At 37.3% G+C, this 17,150-nt stretch overlaps 2 protein-coding genes and 1 long non-coding RNA gene across 3 annotated transcripts in view; 1 reads left to right on the top strand and 2 right to left on the bottom strand.

Moving 5' to 3' along the window:
* Positions 1-3,680, bottom strand: part of FAM151B (family with sequence similarity 151 member B) — a gene marked incomplete at its 5' end in the record, with an annotated part of 32,113 nt that extends 28,433 nt beyond the window's left edge. The window contains one exon of the mRNA XM_079704092.1: positions 3,656-3,680. Coding sequence (XP_079560218.1) covers positions 3,656-3,680 — 25 coding nt within the window. The remainder of the gene's footprint in view (positions 1-3,655) is intronic.
* A 275-nt stretch (positions 3,681-3,955) lies between these two features.
* Positions 3,956-17,150, top strand: part of LOC307051801 — a 36,356-nt gene continuing 23,161 nt past the window's right edge. The window contains exon 1 of the long non-coding RNA XR_013810840.1: positions 3,956-4,027. This is a non-coding gene — a long non-coding RNA (uncharacterized lncRNA). The remainder of the gene's footprint in view (positions 4,028-17,150) is intronic.
* Positions 13,031-17,150, bottom strand: part of ZFYVE16 (zinc finger FYVE-type containing 16) — a 39,250-nt gene continuing 35,130 nt past the window's right edge. Inside the window, exons 16-17 of the mRNA XM_079702372.1 lie at positions 16,982-17,149; positions 13,031-13,777 (exon numbers count right to left, since the gene is read on the bottom strand). Coding sequence (XP_079558498.1) covers positions 13,616-13,777; positions 16,982-17,149 — 330 coding nt within the window. The 3' untranslated portion in view covers positions 13,031-13,615. The remainder of the gene's footprint in view (positions 13,778-16,981; position 17,150) is intronic.

The following is a 17,150-nucleotide window of genomic DNA, read 5'->3' on the forward strand; positions in this document are numbered from 1 at the left end:
ACAGTGAGCCACAACTACTGAGCCCTTGTACCACAGCTACTGAAGCCTGTGCGCCTGGAGCCCGTGCTCCGCAGCAGGAGAACCCACTGCACTGAGAAGCCCGTGCACCGCAACAAAGAGTGGCCCCTGCTGGCCGCAACTAGAGAAAGCCTGTGTGCAGCAGCAAAGACCAACGCAGCCAAAAATAAAATAAAATTAAAAATAAATAAATAAATTTATTTTTTTAAAAAGAATGAAATAATGCCGTTTGCAGCAACATGGATGCAACTAGAGATTATCACACTAAATGAAGTAAGTCAGAAAGAGAAAGGCAAATACCATATGACATCACTTATACATGGAATCTAAAATATAGCACAAATGAACCTATCTACAAAACAGAAACAGACTCAGACATAGAGATCAGACTTGTGGTTGCCAAGGGGGAGGGGGGAGGGAGAGGGATGGACTGGGAGTTTGGGGTTGGTAGATGCAAACTATTACATTTAGAATGGATAAACAAGGTCCTACTGTATAGCACAGGGAACTATATGCAATCTCCTGGGATAAACCATAATGGAAAAGAATATAAAAAAAGAATGTATATATGTGTATAAATGAGTCACCTTGCTGTACAGCAAAGATTGGCACAACACTGTAATCAACTATACTTCAATTTTTAAAAAGTGAAAAAAAAGAAACCCACCTCTAACTCTGGGGTCAAACAACAGAGACACACTAATTACCAGCTTCTAAAGGCTACATAAAAAAAAGCTGGAATAATGCTTGGACACATCACTTTGTCTACATTTCCTATCCTCACCCAATTGCCAAAGAAGAATAGGACTGCTCAAACTATTCCTCATTTCATCTGCTGAAATTATGGGTCAGGTAAATGTCACATTCCTTTCATTTCAACCAAGATCTCAAAAAGTAATACTCCTCCCTCCTCGCCACTCCTTTTCAACATTATACTGGAAGTACCAGCTAATGCACTAAGACAACAAAAAGAAATAAAAGGTGTACATACTGGGAAGAAGAAATGAAACTGCTTTGTTCACAAAGATATGGTTGTCTATGCAGAGGATCCAAAAGAATCAACACAAAAACTCCTGGAATTGGGCTTCCCTGGTGGTGCAGTGGTTGAGAGTCTGCCTGCCGATGCAGGGGACACGGGTTCGTTCCCTGGTCCGGGAAGATCCCACATGCCGCGGAGCGGCTAGGCCCGTGAGCCATGGCCGCTGAGCCTGTGCATCCGGAGCCTGTGCTCAGCAACAGGAGAGGCCACGACAGTAAGAGGCCGGTGTACTGCAAAAAAAAAAAAAAAAAAAAAACCTCCTGGAATTAACAAGTGATTATAGCAAGGTTGAAGGATTCAAGTTTAATACACAAGAGTCAATTGCTTTCCTATTTACCAGCAATGAACGTGGAATTTGAAATGAAAACACAATACCATTTACATTAAACCCACAAAACCAAAATACTTAGGTATAAACCTAACAAAATATGTACAAGATCAACATGAGGACAACTACTCTGATGAATGAAATCAAAGAAGAACTAAATAAATGGAGAGATAGTCCATATTCATGGATAGGAAGACTCAATATTGTCAAGATGTTAGTTCTTCCCAGCTTGATCTATAGATTCAAGCAATTCCAATCAAAATTCCACCAAGTTAATTTGTGGATATCGACTAACTGATTCTAAAGTGTATGTGGAGGGCAAAAAACCCAGAATAGTCAACATAATATTGAAGGAGAAGAATGAAGTGATGACTCTATCCAACATCAAAACTTACTATAAAGCTACAGTAATTAAGATAGTGTGGTTTTGGTGAAAGAATAGACAAATAGATCAATGGAACAGAACAGAGAGTCCCAAAATAGACCCACATAAATACAGTTAACTGATCTTTGATGAAGGAACAAAGGCAATACAATGGAACAAAGACAGCTTTTTCAACAAATGGTGCTGGAACAACTGAACGTTCACATGCAGAAAAGGAATCTAGACATAGACATCATACCTTCACAAAAATTAACTCAATATGGATCATAAACCTAAGTGTAAAATACAAAACGATAAAACTCCTAGAAGATAATATAGGAGAAAATCTACATGACCTTCGTAGACTTTTGTATCTACGGTCACGTCACAGCAATGACCTTTTAGATACAACACCAAAGGCACCATCCATGAAAGAAATAATGGATAAGCTGGACTTCATTAAAATGAAAAACTTCTGCTCTGCAAAAGGTAACATCAAGAGAATGAAAAGACAAGCCACAGACTGGGAGAAAATATTTGCAAAAGACACATATGATAAAGGACTATTATCCTAAGTATATAAAGAACTCTTAAAACTCAACAATAAGAAAACAACCCCATTAAAAAACGGACCAAAGACCTTAACAGACACCTTACCAAAGAAGATAGACGGATGGCAAGTATATGAAAAGGTGCTCCACATCCATGTCATCAGAGAAACACATTAAAACAACAGGGTATAACTACACACCTATTAAAATGGCCAAAATCCGGAACAGTGATATATCAAATGCTGGTGAGGATGTGGAGTAACAGGAATTCTCATTCATTGTGGGTGGGAATGCAAAATGGTACAGCCACTTTAAAAGAGAGCTTGGCAGTTCCTTACAAAATCAAACATACTCCTACCATACAATCCGGCAATCATACACCTTGATATTTACTCAAAGGAGTTGAAAACTTATGTCCATACAAAAACCTGCACACTTATGTTTACAGCAGCTTTATTTATAATTGTTGAAACTTGTAAGCAACCAAGATATCCTTCAGTAGGTGAATGGATAAACCGTGGTACAGCAAGACAACAGAATATTATTGCTCTCTAAAAAGGAATGAGCTCTCAAGCCATGAAAAGACCCGTGTCTTTCCCCGGAAAGCTTAAACGCATATTACTAAGTGAAAAAAAGCCAATGTGAAAAGGCTACATACTGTATAATTCCAACTACATGACATTCTGGAAAAGACAAAACTATGGAGACAGTAAAAAGATCAGTGGTTGTCAGGGGTTGGGGGGAGGAGGATAAGTCGGTACAGCACAAAGGATTTTTAGGATGGTGGAACTATTTTGTATGATACCCTACCATGGAACGTGTAATTCATTATACATTTGTTTAAGCCCACAGACCGTACACCACCAAGAGTGAACCCTAATGTAAAGTGTGGACTTTGGGTAATTACGATGCATCAGTGTAGGCTCACAATTGTAACAAAAGTACCACTCTGGTGGCGGAGGCTGATGTGGGGAAGTTATGCGTATGTCAGGTAGGGGTATATGGAGAATCACCGTGTCTTCCGCTCAATATTCCCAGGAACCTAAAACTGATCTTAAAACAAACAAACAAACAAACAAACAAAGCTCCTTTACAAAATGTCAGAATATTCTTGCCATTCTTTGCCACCCCAAAAGCTTTTCTTTACCGCCCACGCCGGGAACCAAGGCTCTCGGCCGCTTGATTCTGGGAGAACGTAGAGAACGCGGACCACGAGATCCAGAAAAGGAAGGAGTGCCGCCAGAGGAGTCTCTCAAAGGGCCCCCAACCACGGCAGCGGGCCGGAGAAAACGTCCACTGCAAGCCCACTGTGTGGAGCACCTTCCCAGACCCGGAGACTCGGGAGCCCCGCTTACCAGGGGCCCCGGCGGTCGCTGTCATGGTGACCGTGGTCCTCAGTCTGCGCAGGCGCTGAGCGGTGGGTGCCGCCGAAGACCCACCACAGATGGCGAGAAAACCCGACTCTACAGAGAAGAGACCTTGCCGTGGCCTCCGACGGCCGCCTAGGAGGAGCTTCCGAAGCGGAGGCGGAAGGGGCCGAGGAGCGGTGCGCACGCGCAGAGGCGGCGGCTCGAGTTTCGCCAGCCCGAGGTCTTCCCGGATGGTTTTCGCGTCCTAGTGTCGCGCGCGTTGCTCCTTTGAAAGGTAGTCAGGAAATGAGTAGTAATGAAGAACGCGGCGTCAGGGAAGACAGAAGCTGGGTTGAGACGCCAAGTTGCTGCTGTGGGGTACGAATTTCCAAATTGGATATATTTTCTCTTTTTAATTTTAGTAGCATCCTAAAAAATGACATGAAATCCTATCTCCATAAAAATGAGCGTTTCTGCATAAGGAGACTGAAGTGATAAGTTGGAAGTTTTCTGTTCCCTTCTTGACTTCTCTACCGGTTTTCACTCAGAAACACTCCTAGCAGCTGGATTCTCCCACCCACTGCCTTCTTTGCCCTCCTTAACTCCTTTCCACAGCCAAGCTGGGACTGGAAAAAGCGCCAGTGGAGTCAGACTGACGTGAATTAGCAATGCAGCACTGCCATATTCTGGTTCTGTAACTCTAATACCACTCAATCCGTCAGTTGTAAAATTAGGATAACAATACATCACCTCACACACAGCACAAATAGTAGCCCTTCTCGCCCAACTCTTCATATTTTAATATACGTAAGTCTTTCCAGACGAGTTGTAATTATTTCAATATGTCTTCAATAAGGCTTCCGTATGCTCTGGATTTTCTCAAGCTCAATCGAAAAGATTTCTTGAGTTTCAGAAAACACTAAATTTTAATGACTTCATTGACCTTAAAAAAAATCTTTCTTGAGATATACAATTGATTGGCTTGAATTTGATCTGCATTTCCTAATGATACAAAATGTTATACATTTAAAGGGTACAATTCAGTGTAGTCACAGAATTGTGCAACCAGCACATCATCAATTTTAGAACATTTTCATCATCCAAAGCAGTCACTCCCCTTTCTCCCCAACCGTAAGGAACCACTAATCCACTTTCTGTCTCTATGGATTTGCCCGTTCTCGACATTTCATTTAAATGGGATCATACAGTATACAGTGTTTTATGACTGGCTTCTTTCACTTAGCATAACGTTTGCAAGGTTCATATTGTAGCATGTATCAGTACTTTGTTAAATTTTTTTGTGGCCAAATTTCCATTATTTTCATATACATTTATTTGTCTATTCATCAATTAATGGATGGACTGTTGCATTGTTTCCATTTTTTGGCAACCAATGAATTTTGGCTGCTATAAACATTCTTGTACAAATTCTGTGTGGAATTATGCAGATGCATTTCTCTTGGGTATATACATAGGAGTGGAATTGCTGGTTCATATGGTAACTCTATGTTTAACTTTTTGAGGAAGTGCCAGTTTTGCAAAGCAGCTACATACAACATTTTACATTCCCACCAGCAGTGTATGAGGGTTCCAATTTCTCCACATCCTCACCAATACTTGTTATTATCTGTTTGTTTATAGTCATCCAAATGGATACGAAGCAACATCTCATTGTGGTCGTTATTTGTATATCGCTAGTGACTAATAATGTTGAACATATTTTCAAGTGCTTATTGGCTTTTTATATATTTTCTTTGGAGAGTGTCTATTCAAATTATTTGCACATTTTTAAAATTAGGTTATTTGTGGAGGTTTTGTTGAATTGTAAAAATTCTTTATAAAGTCTGACTACAAGTCCCTTAATAGATATATGATTTACAAATATTTTCTTACATTTTGCAGGTTGTCTTTTCACATTCTAGATTGTATCAGTTGCAGTACAAAAGTTTTTATGGCCTATTGATAACCGTATTAGGTCAATATTTTCATAGATTTTACAGTAACTGGCTCAATTAAAATTACTCTTCACTGTCCATTTTTTAGAACTACATAGTGGAATATGTGGCATGAGATAATGATGTCTAAGATTTGCTTCAAAGTACTCCAGCAAAGAAATAAAGAGATAGATGAAGCAAAAGTGGAAAATCTTGATAATTGTTGAATCTGAGGATTGTTATAGGTAGGGTATATGGAGTTTCATCATACCATTTTCTCTACTTTTGAGTGTTTGGAAAATTTTATAGCAAATATATGTCTAATTACTTTTAATCTTTTTGCACAAAGGAAGGGTTTCATGTGTTAAGGGTATATGGTACACTGAAGAAAGAAGATGTACAGAGCCTTATGAAGATCAGAATGTGAAAAATGGGCATTGACCTGATAGTTTGGAGCTGCTTTTTTTTTTTTTTTTTTTTTTTTTTTTTTGCGGTACGCGGGCCTCTCACTGTTGTGGCCTCTCCCGTTGCGGAGCACAGGCTCCGGACGCGCACGCTCAGCAGCCATGGCTCACGGGCCCAGCCGCTCCGCGGCATGTGGGATCTTCCCGGATTGGGGCACGAACCCGTGTCCCCTGCATCGGCAGGCGGACTCTCAACCACTGCGCCACCAGGGAAGCCCTGGAGCTGCTTTTGATGACATATTTAAAGAGGAATTAATGGTATAATATTAGTTCTGATTAACCCAATCTGGGTAGAGGTGGTGAGATTATGTGTATTAGAGGAGTGGAATAAGATGAGGTCATCTGTGGGTGACCTTTGATTCAGTACATACAATTCACTCTTGAATAAGAGTGTAGCTAGCCTTAGAATTTACTTTCCACTTAGCACTTATATATATTAAATGTATATATTTTATAGTTTTCTGACTTCTGTTTTGTTATTGACAAGTTTTCTGCTAGCCCAGTTGCAAATTCTCGTAACTATAAAGCAGTCAATTTTTACTCTCTGGTTGCCTCAAATTTCTTTTTAAATATGCCTACATTGATAGCTTCTACTTACTTTGATTCCTCTCCTGGATTTATTCTGCAGTTCAGCAGACAAAATATGTTTAAATGTCATCTGCCAAATTGGGAGTCTCTGCACTGGATTCCTACTTCCACATAATTTAATGATAAAACCAGGGATCCTACTAACTCCCTAAATTGTGATTAAAAACAAACAAAAAACTAATTTAATTCAATGAATTTTTTTTTTTTTTTTTGCGGTACGCGGGCCTCTCACTGTTGTGGCCTCTCCCGTTGCGGAGCACAGGCTCCGGACGCGCAGGCTCCGGACGCGCAGGCTCAGTGCCCAGCCGCTCTGCGGCATGTGGGATCTTCCCGGACCGGGGCACGAGCCCGTGTCCCCTGCATCGGCAGGCGGACTCTCAACCACTGCGCCACCAGGGAAGCCCCTAATTCAATGAATTTTAAATGGCCCTCAGGCTTGAAGTTAAAGGGTTTTTGAGGATTGAGAATTTAATTACTTTATATCTTGGTTCCTTTAGCTGCTTAAATATTTTCTTTTTTAAGTTAACAAATCTGTCAGGCATTATTGCCACTCATCCAATTAGCTGTGTTTACTTACAGGGTTGAGTGAATCATGAAAACCCAGACTCATGGGATTTTGGAAGTTTTCAGCTAGCTCCTATGACACAAATATTAGACTTTTTAATATTGTCCCATATGTCCTCGAAGCTCTTCATTTTTTTCCACTTTTTTTTTTCATTGTTATTCAGACTGGATAGTTTCTACTCATGTATCTTCAAATTCACTAACTCTTCCATCCATCATCTCCAGTAATTTTTTTATTGTATTCTTCAGTTCTAAAATTTCCATTTGGTTCTTTTTATAGCTTTGATTTCTTTGGTGAAGACTTCTATCTTTCCATTCATTTCAATAATGTTTACCTTTGCTTTGTAGAACCTCATTAGAATAATTTTTTGTCTTTTTCTGATAATTCCAACACTTGGGTTACCTCAGAATTGGTTTTTGTTCATTGTCTTTCCCCTTGAGAGTTACTTAGATTTCCCTAGTGTTTTGCATCTTGAATAATTTTCGATTATTTCCTGGATATTTTGAATATTATGAAATTCTCAGTCCTGTTTAAATCTTCAGAAGAGTGTTTTTGTTTTGTCTTGTTTTAGCTGGCAGTCAATCCAGTTAGTTCACACCACACATCCTGGCCTGCTTTCTGTGGGCTATTGTTCCAAAAATTTAGTTCTCAGTGACTTTGCACTACCATTCTAATCTGCCCAAATTGTGCACCACCCAGTGGCTAGTCTGAAACCTGGATAGTGAGCTATACTGTAGATCAGTTTTCAAAACCTTTGATTGGCTGCTTCTGGTCAATTTCACACATGCACAGTGTGGAGGTGATCTCAGGATTTTATATACAAATTTAGAGTTTCCCTTTTTTCAATTCCCTCCTATCAATGATCTTCCCCACACTCTCTGGTTCTAAGATCACCCCTTCTTGGTGTTCTGGCTAGAAGGCAGAGCTTTAGCTTCCCCACAACATTGCTAGTGTTCTGCCCTGCACTGACTGCCACCATTGCACAGTGGGTAGAGGCGGGGGGGGGGTGCTGCCTTTTTGCTGTCTCTAGATTAGGTAGGGCAGGAAAAGTCCACATTGCCCCATAGGGTTTACACATGGTAGGGAGGGAGGGGTGCTGCTGTTTTTCTGCAGCTCTCCTGGAATAAAGTAAGTAAATTCAAAAGGATTCTGTCTCATAGTCCCCCAACCCCCTTCTCTGTCCTCTGACTAGAGAGAGCAGACTGTTCCTTGGACTCTGTGCCAGCTGGCAGTTCCTATTTTAAAGTGCCTATGTGTAGATTCCTTTTTATTTATTCTGTTTGGAATTTGTTTAACTTCTTGAATCTGTAGAGTCATGTATTTCATCAATTTTTAAAAGTCTACATGATATCTAAAAATATTTGTTCTGTTCTACCCTCCCCTCTCCTTCTGCAGCTAATTAAGCAGATGTTGGGAATTCTCACTGTATCCTCTATATGTCTCCTGTTTTTTCCATCTTTCCATCTTTTTGTTTCTCCATGCTGCATTCTGGATAATTTCTCCTGATTTATATTCCAGTTTATAAATCCTTCCAATTGGTTATATTCTGTTCTGCCTTTAAACCTAATTACTGAGTTTTAAAGTTCAGTTTTTATATATTCTTGCAACATTTGTATTTAGTTACTTCCCAAATTAGTTCCATCACTTTTTAGTTTCCAACTCTCTGCAGGTATTTGACACTTGACTTTATTTCTTTAAACACAGAAAGCATAAATGTAATACCTAAGACTATATGAATTTAACTGTTTCTACTAATTCTTGCCTCTGGAATCTAGTTTCCTTATGTGCCTGTTCTTTTTGTTTGTTTTGGTTTGTGTGTGTGGGGGGACCACCTTAAAGCAAGTTAAATGCTTAAGAGTCTTTGGGTGATGTAGGCAATTCTAAACTTGGCTACAATTTTACATAATTTATATTTCTGATTCATCCTCATCTAAAGGCCAAAACCCTTTGAGGGAGTCTCAGCCTACTGTGGGGAAGTTCTTCTGTTAGATTCACAATTCCTGTTAGATTCACCATCTTGTGTGGGCCTTGAACTTTGATATCTGTCCTCCTTATCCCATTAGGCTGTCATATTAGGGCCCCATGCTCACTTCTCTTTTTCTCTTTACTTTTGGACTGGGTGTTCCATACTGTCTTAAAAATCTCTTTGATGTTTTAAGATGCTTTTTGTATTTTAATCAGCTTTGGTTGTTTTTATCAATGGCATAGCTCTAAATATCCTAACATGCAATTTCCAGAAACAGGAAGTTTCCCACAAGTGCATCTTTGTTCCTACATGGCCAAACCCTACTCTTTCTCTTGGTATTCTCTGCATTTAGCACATACTACTTGTGGAATGGAATCCATAAATGTTGATAAGAACTATGCTTAATTTTTTCAGAGCAATTAATCTTTTTTTTTTTTTTAGAAATTTGTACTTATAGCTGCTCTAAGATATAGGTATCTTGTTTTAGTTAGCTAATATTAGTTGCTTCATGTAATAAACCACCAGAAAATTTAGCAGCTTAAAACAACAGATATTTATATCTGAGATTCAGAAATCTGAGAAAGGCTTAGTTGGGTGATTCTCATGAGGCTACAGTCAAACTGTGGCTGGGGCTGCAGTCTGAAGGCTTGACTGGGTTGGAGGATCCCCTTCCACTTGCCTGGCAGCTGGCTTCCCCAAGAATGAGTGACTCAATAGAAAGAGAAGGAGAAAGAGAAAGAGACAGACAGACAGGGAGGGAGAGGTGGGGAGAGAGGGATGAAATGAAGACAGTGAGTGGGGAGAAATACACCAAAGATGGCAGCCATAGAACCTTTTATAACATAATATTGGAAATGACATCCCATCCCTTCTTCCATATTCTGTTGGTCACAAAGACCAACAGTGGTACAGTGTGGGAGGTGACTACACAAGGGTGTGAATAACCAAGAGGCAGGGATCATTGTGGGCTATCTTGGAAGCTGGTGAGCACCTTATTTTACCAAAAGAACAAAAAAAGAAAGAAAAAAAAACTTTACTATATTTGGAGGTTCATAATAAAGCTCTTGAATTAGTCCTATTTCTTCATTTGTAAAAAGCATGAAAATATGGCTGTAATTTTATCAATGCAAATACAGAAAATGTTTCCCAAAAGGTGTTAAATATTAAATTGTGTATCATTCCAAGCTAAATCCAAAACACAGAATATAAAGAGAAGATTTAAAACTACTAAAAATCTGATGTAAAAAAAAAACAAAAAGAACACCAATGTCAATTAAGTGGTAAAAGATAAATTTAGATGGTGAGGTTTAGTGTTGGGTAGGAAAAAAAATAAAGGTTTTAAATATAGCTCAAATAAAAAATAACATTGCAAGTATTTTCATAAAAATTTGTTATAAGAAAAACAGTCCTCCTATGGAAACATATGGTCATAATTCGAGTAATAGATTTTCTTCTTGCTTTTCTGCAATTAAGATTGCTTTTATCAATTACACAGTGGGTGGAGAAGCAGTGAAAACTTTAAGATTCTAAATAGAAGCCACATAAATCAAAGTAATTGAGATGACATTGTGTTCTTCAGTGTAAACAGCGCACTATATTTTGTATAAAAAATGAGGGGAGATAATAAAAATATATTTGCTGCTACTGCACCTAAACCTTGGAAAGATACACAATAATAAAAATCACTTCTTATTGAGATTGGAGAGTGAGAAGAACAAGGTAGATGCATACAAGGTGGGTAGTAAGGCTTATATTAAGTTTTTAACATTTCTTTCTGATTTTTGAATGTTTATATATTACACATATGAAGCATTTTTTTTAATCACAAAGAAAAAAATTAAAACCTAGGACTGTTTAGAGGTTTCCGGTTTATTTCAAGATATTTTCTTTTAAAATTTGAGTCAAGTTATCAAAGTTATATTACTATTAAAAAAAGAAGAGTTGTATTCTTTACTTATAAAACAATATTTAAATCTAGGCTGTTATAAACTTAGGCAATTGAGACACCATAGTCAGGCTACTACTTTTATGATTAAATTATGATTTTTATGATTATGACTTTTATGATTAAATAAGGTAAGATATTCACACAACACAGAAGACTCTTTAAAGTAAATTGCCTTAAAAGGGAAAGTTGAATGTTTTGACATATTACTGACTCTTCAGATTTTCAGCTCTTGCCTAGACAAGTTTAACGCCCACACCTTCTCATTACTGGTATGGCTATCCTCCTGGATTGTTTTCCAACCAGCTACTCAGAAGTCATATCTCTATTTTAGAAACTACTTTTACTTTGTTAATTATCTGCTTCACACATTCATCTCCAAGAGGGAAAGAACTATTTTATTCATCTTTCAATCAATGAAGCCTACTAAAGTGCTCTGCGTATAGCAAGCATATATGCATATACTAAGTCTGCTGGATTGCTGCAAAAGCAAATGGGCTAAATTTTACTTAATATTTCAAAATTCTGGAAAGACAGTATTCTTAAAAGGCATAGACCAAAAATAGATCATTGCAGACTGAGTACAAAGAACCATTCTGTTTCTTCACCTTTAAAAAAATTAAAATTTTAAATTATCAATGGGAAGAACATGACCAAATGCATTCAGAAACATATTGTACATCTACAAAGAATACTTTAAAACGTGCCTCCAAAGGCACAGTAACTCCAATTTTTATTAAATGTAGAGACTTTAGGGAAACAAATCCAAAACTATCCCATCATGGGAAGAGTCCTCTACCTTCTGGTTATTTTAAAGTAACTTCAGTATTCATAGATTGTGCCCTTAACTTATACTGCAAAATAAACAAAAATATAAAGAAAACAAGTTGAGTTAGATATGCAATTGCTTATGATGTCAACAAATTTCACAAGTTATTACATGTTGCTTAATTTTATTTAATGTCTGCAACACTTTACATTATTTATGAAGTAGTTACTTCCAAAAGACTGATATTTTCCTCCATGCTGTGTCTTTGGCTAGTACCACAGATGTGATTCAGTAGGAATCATATGACCAAACTGATTCAAATTCTCAGTTTTTTCCTAGCCTGAGACCTAAGAACCTGAGTTATAACCCTGACTTCATCTTCAGGTTGAGATGCTTCATAAATACTTTCTTAAAACAGGGCTATTTAGTGTAGTTTCTTTTTCTTGAGACACAGGAGTGTTTTTGATACAAAAACATATATATTACACATTAGAATAAAAAAAGCATTAAAATAATGATTATTATTTTAAATAAGTTAGTTGACAGGATTAACTAAAATATGACCATTACTTTTTTTAACACAACGTACTTTAAAAATTTCTTTCTATTTGAAGTAAAGAAGAAAGTTCTGTAACAGTTTCAAATACATAGAATTTAACTAATGTTAATATCCTGTTATAAAAAATAACTACCATATAAAGAATTTAAAATATGCAAAAGTAAGTAGTTCATTAAAATTTATATTTAATACATTGGTGTCAATGAAAATATGTAGGCTTGCCAAGAAACTTTTAAGGTTTAAAGAAGTTAAAAAAACACCTGTTTCAGGCTTCATTTATTGCTACATAATGACTACTTCAAGGGTCATCTGGCCTGTCGTCAGTCACTCTTAGAAGTGGTATATACAGTGGTATACTTTGGAAGGAAAGGAGGAAAAATAATGCACTGCAATACAAAAATATTACCTATTTATAAATTATTAAAGATTTATAAAACACATACCAAATCACATGTTCTTGCTATAAAAACAATATACTTAATTATAGAAGCACAAAATCCTGAAGCACCCACAATTACTTTAAGAATACCCATTTAATAAAGAGAAAACCATATAGGTATATATAAAATAATAATTTGAAAAGAAAAAAGGCAAAATTCAAAATTTTAATGCAAACAATCAGTTTATCTAATCATGGAGGTAGGTCTCCACTCCAATTATACAAATAAGTTATCTGCCTTATTCAAAGAATTACCATATAAGTCTAAGATCTGGAAACTGGTCTGTGCCATTGAAATACATTTTTAACAGACTTTAGAAACCAGTAATTTAACTGGCATATAAACAAAAAAGGTAGTTCCTTCATAAGCTTACATCTGAAAAGAGCCTTCATTAAAATCATTCTTGGCATAAAGAGGTATACCTAAGTGCAGATACTTTGGCTTAGCATTTAAATAACACAGTTAAATGCTACAAATTTTTTAAAGACAGAAGAAATCCTTGTCTTCTTCAGTACTTGTAAAGTGTAAAGCTTCAAAAACTGTGCATCTCTTAAGCTTTTGGATATTTAATATTGTGCTAATGATTTTTAAAAGATCATTCCTGCCTAAAAAGCAAAGCTTAACATGTTTCAAATATCAAACATATTTACTTTTAGTGTTTGTGGCATTTCAGCTTTAGTGCTGGAGTTAGTTTTAACAAATCAGTTTGCAATATAATACGACTCACGTACTTTCACTAAAAAAGATTTTCAATAATAAAAAATACTAATTCTATTTCTAATGGTAAACTAGTAGAGTTGGAGGTCCCACCGTGGATCACAGGGATTAGAGCACTATCAAGATCATTTAGATAATGCTGAGGAAGAAGTTGGCCTTCAGATCCTGCCTGAAATTCAACCTGGAAAAAAAAAATCTTGATGAGTCAACCCTAGAAAGTGAGCGATCTTGTTTAGTTCAGCAGATGAATATAAAATAAACTATTTAAGAATATCATTCAATTTAAGCACGTTAAGAAAATACTTGATATTTTGTTCATAAAATAATGTTTTACATTCCCCTTTATTTCTTCTATCTACTACATAAATTATAATTGTCCCGTCCATAGATACTATGAAAATAAAATTGCCACTACTTCATACTTCAGGTTTCTTCTCAATGAACATGTAAACACATTGGCGGACCAAGGTTTTGAATAATTGTCAACATGACTTAAATAAAAACCCCTTGGTATTTAAAAAAAGATCTACTTAAAAATATTTTGAATTTATCATAAAATAATATTTGAATTTAATTTTGCTGGTGAAAATTACATTTTAATACATATGACTAAAAAAATTAACAATGCTTACTCAAATAATTATCAGGTGCTTCCTTGAAAAAGGAACTTTTAATAGTGAGATAAAAATGTAAGTTCTTTTTTCCAATAAGAACTGTAACACATCCTGCCCGAAGAAGAGCAAACCTTCAACATATGAAATTGTTCATGTTAAGATTGACCATTCTGGGACTTCCCCAGTGGTCCAGAGGTTAAGACTCCACGCTTCCATTGCAGGGGGAGTGAGTTCGATCCCTGGTCGGGGAACTAAGATCCCACAAGCGGCGTGGTGCCGCCAAAAAAAAAAAAAAAAAAAAAAGATTGACCATTCTAATGAACAACCTGGACTGAAATCTATTATACTGGATGTCAAAAACAGTTAAAAAGGCACATTAAAATACTACTGGATTGGGACTTCCCTGGTGGTGCAGTGGTTAACACTCCATGTTCCCAAGGCAGGGGGCCCAGGTTTGAACCCTGGTCAGGGAACTAGATCCCACATGCCGCAACTGAGTTCACATGCCAAAACTAAGGCGCCCATGTGCCACAACTAAGGAGCATGCCTGCCGCAACTAAGGAGCTCATGGGCTGCAACTAAGACCTGGCACAACCAAATAAATAAATATTAAAAAAAAATACTACTGGAGTACCACTTTTCACCTATCAAATTGGCAAAGTTCAAAAGTTTGATTATATACTGCTTTGATAAGGATGTGAGAGAAAGAACACTCTCATAAATTGTGGTAGAAATATAAATTGTCATAACCTCTATTTGAGACAATATGGTAATATCTATTGAGTACATACTTGGACCTGGCAATTCTACTTCTAGGAATGTTTCTTATATACTCACACTTATGCAAAAGCAAAATATTGTGGATACCTTAAATATCAACCAGGACATACCAAACATGCATAAACACTAAATAAGTTATGGTACATTTATATAATCAACTACTACTGTGCAACTTTAAAAAGAATATGTAGTTAATATGAAATATCTCTAAGATACATTAAGTTAAAGAAGCACTGTTAAAAAAAAAAGTGAAAAGAGAACAAAAAGGACGTACAAACTTAATTGCTCATACATGCAAAAAATTACAAAGAATACATAGAAATGGATAACATTTGACCGCCTGACCAAGAAGGGAGGATGAGGGGGAGTATGCAAGTGGACTGAAGGGTTAGGAGTCAAGGGTAGGAAGGAGATCTTTCCAGGGCTATTACCTGATGCAACTCTACTGGGAACCATTTACATTGTAGCCTGGAGTTAATATCTCCAGAGGTCACCAATTAAATAGAGTACTGTGTGAATGCTGCTCTCTAGCATGTTTAATGAGGTGGTCCCAATATATACACATCTGTGAGATAATAGAAAATATATATTGGTCTCTGACCCGAATTCCTGGCATAAAGCTCCTAAAACCCTTGTCATTTCCTAAGTGATAAGAATACCAGTAACATCTCTTATTCTAATATTTATCTTTGATCCCATCCCTGACACAGGGCTTCTAAAAAAATTGTAAATTCCTAAGTGATAAGAGAGGGAGGAGCATCTTTTGTTCTTCTGAGTCAACTCTGGATGGGCTCCTAGATAGGGGCTGTTCACCAGAAAGACCAAGCCCATGATTAGAAGTTTTAAATTTCCAGCCCTACCCCTCATTCTCCAGAGAGGGGAGAGGGGCTAAAAACTGAGTTAATAATTGATCATGCCTACATGAGGAAACCTCCATAAAATCTCAGTAGAAGTGGGTTGAGAGAGCTTTCAGGCTGGTGAATACATCCACACTGGGAGGGTGATGCACCCCTACTCCGCGGAGACAGAAACTCCTGCTCAGGACTCTACCAGACCTTGCCCTATGTATATCTTCATCTGGCTGTTCATCTGTATAGCCTTTAGTGAACTGACAGACATAAGCAAATGTTCCCCTGAGTTCTGTGAGCCGCTCAAGCAAGTTAATTGAACCCAAGGAGGAGGGGGGTCATTGGAAGCTCTGATCTATAAATGGTTGGTCAGAAGCACAGGTGATAACTGACTGGCATATGAAGTGGGGGAGGAGGCAGTCTTGTAAGAGCTGTAGGATCTGATGCTATCTCCAGGTAGATCAAGTCAGAATTGAGTTGAATTCTTGGACACCCTGCTTGTGTCTGAGAATTGCTTGCTGGGGTAGGGGAAAGCCTCCACACATCTGGTGAGCAGAAGTGTTTTCCGTGAGTAGTGAAAGAGACACACAGGAAAGACATAGGAGGGAAGAAATAGGTTTTTCCCTACATGGGAGGAAAAAACTGAAAATTTTCCTTTTTTAACATTTTTAGACTTTTGTAATTTTAAGTCACATGAATATAGAATTTAGTCAGCATAATTAAAAAACCTACTTATCAAGCAGGAATGTTGTGGAGCAGGGGGTCAGCAAACTATGGCCTGTGGGCCAATGTGGCCCACCAACTGTTTTTGTAAACAAAGTTTCACTGGAACACAGCTAAGCTGTTTAGTTTACATACTGTCTACAGCTGCTTTCACACTATAATGGCACAGTTAAGTAGTTGTGAAAGAAATCTGACAGACCGCAATGCCTAAATTATTTACTGTCTGACCCAAAAATAGTTTGCTGGCCCCTGCTGTGGACAGTAAAGGAGATAATGTACACAAGTGTGTACCGAACATTAATGTTCAACAAACTTTAGTTCTCTTCAGTGATCTCATAGTAAAAGGTTAAAGAAAAACTTTTGATTATTTTAATATAAGATATATTCATTTCAAAAATACATCACAAAAACATGCCTCACCATATCAGTGTCAATGGAAACTCTGAGGCCAATTTTATTTATCCCATTACTCTTTAGAGTTTTCAGGTGAGGGCACAGTGCAGCACTACAAGCCATGGCTATTTCTTTTGCAAACTGATAAGGAGTTGCCGAAATAGATAAATCCTGGTCCTTTAGAAAGTAGAACACC

The sequence above is a fragment of the Hyperoodon ampullatus genome, assembly GCF_949752795.1.
Source record: "Hyperoodon ampullatus genome assembly, chromosome: 4".
In the NCBI taxonomy this organism is placed as follows: Eukaryota; Metazoa; Chordata; class Mammalia; order Artiodactyla; family Ziphiidae; genus Hyperoodon; species Hyperoodon ampullatus.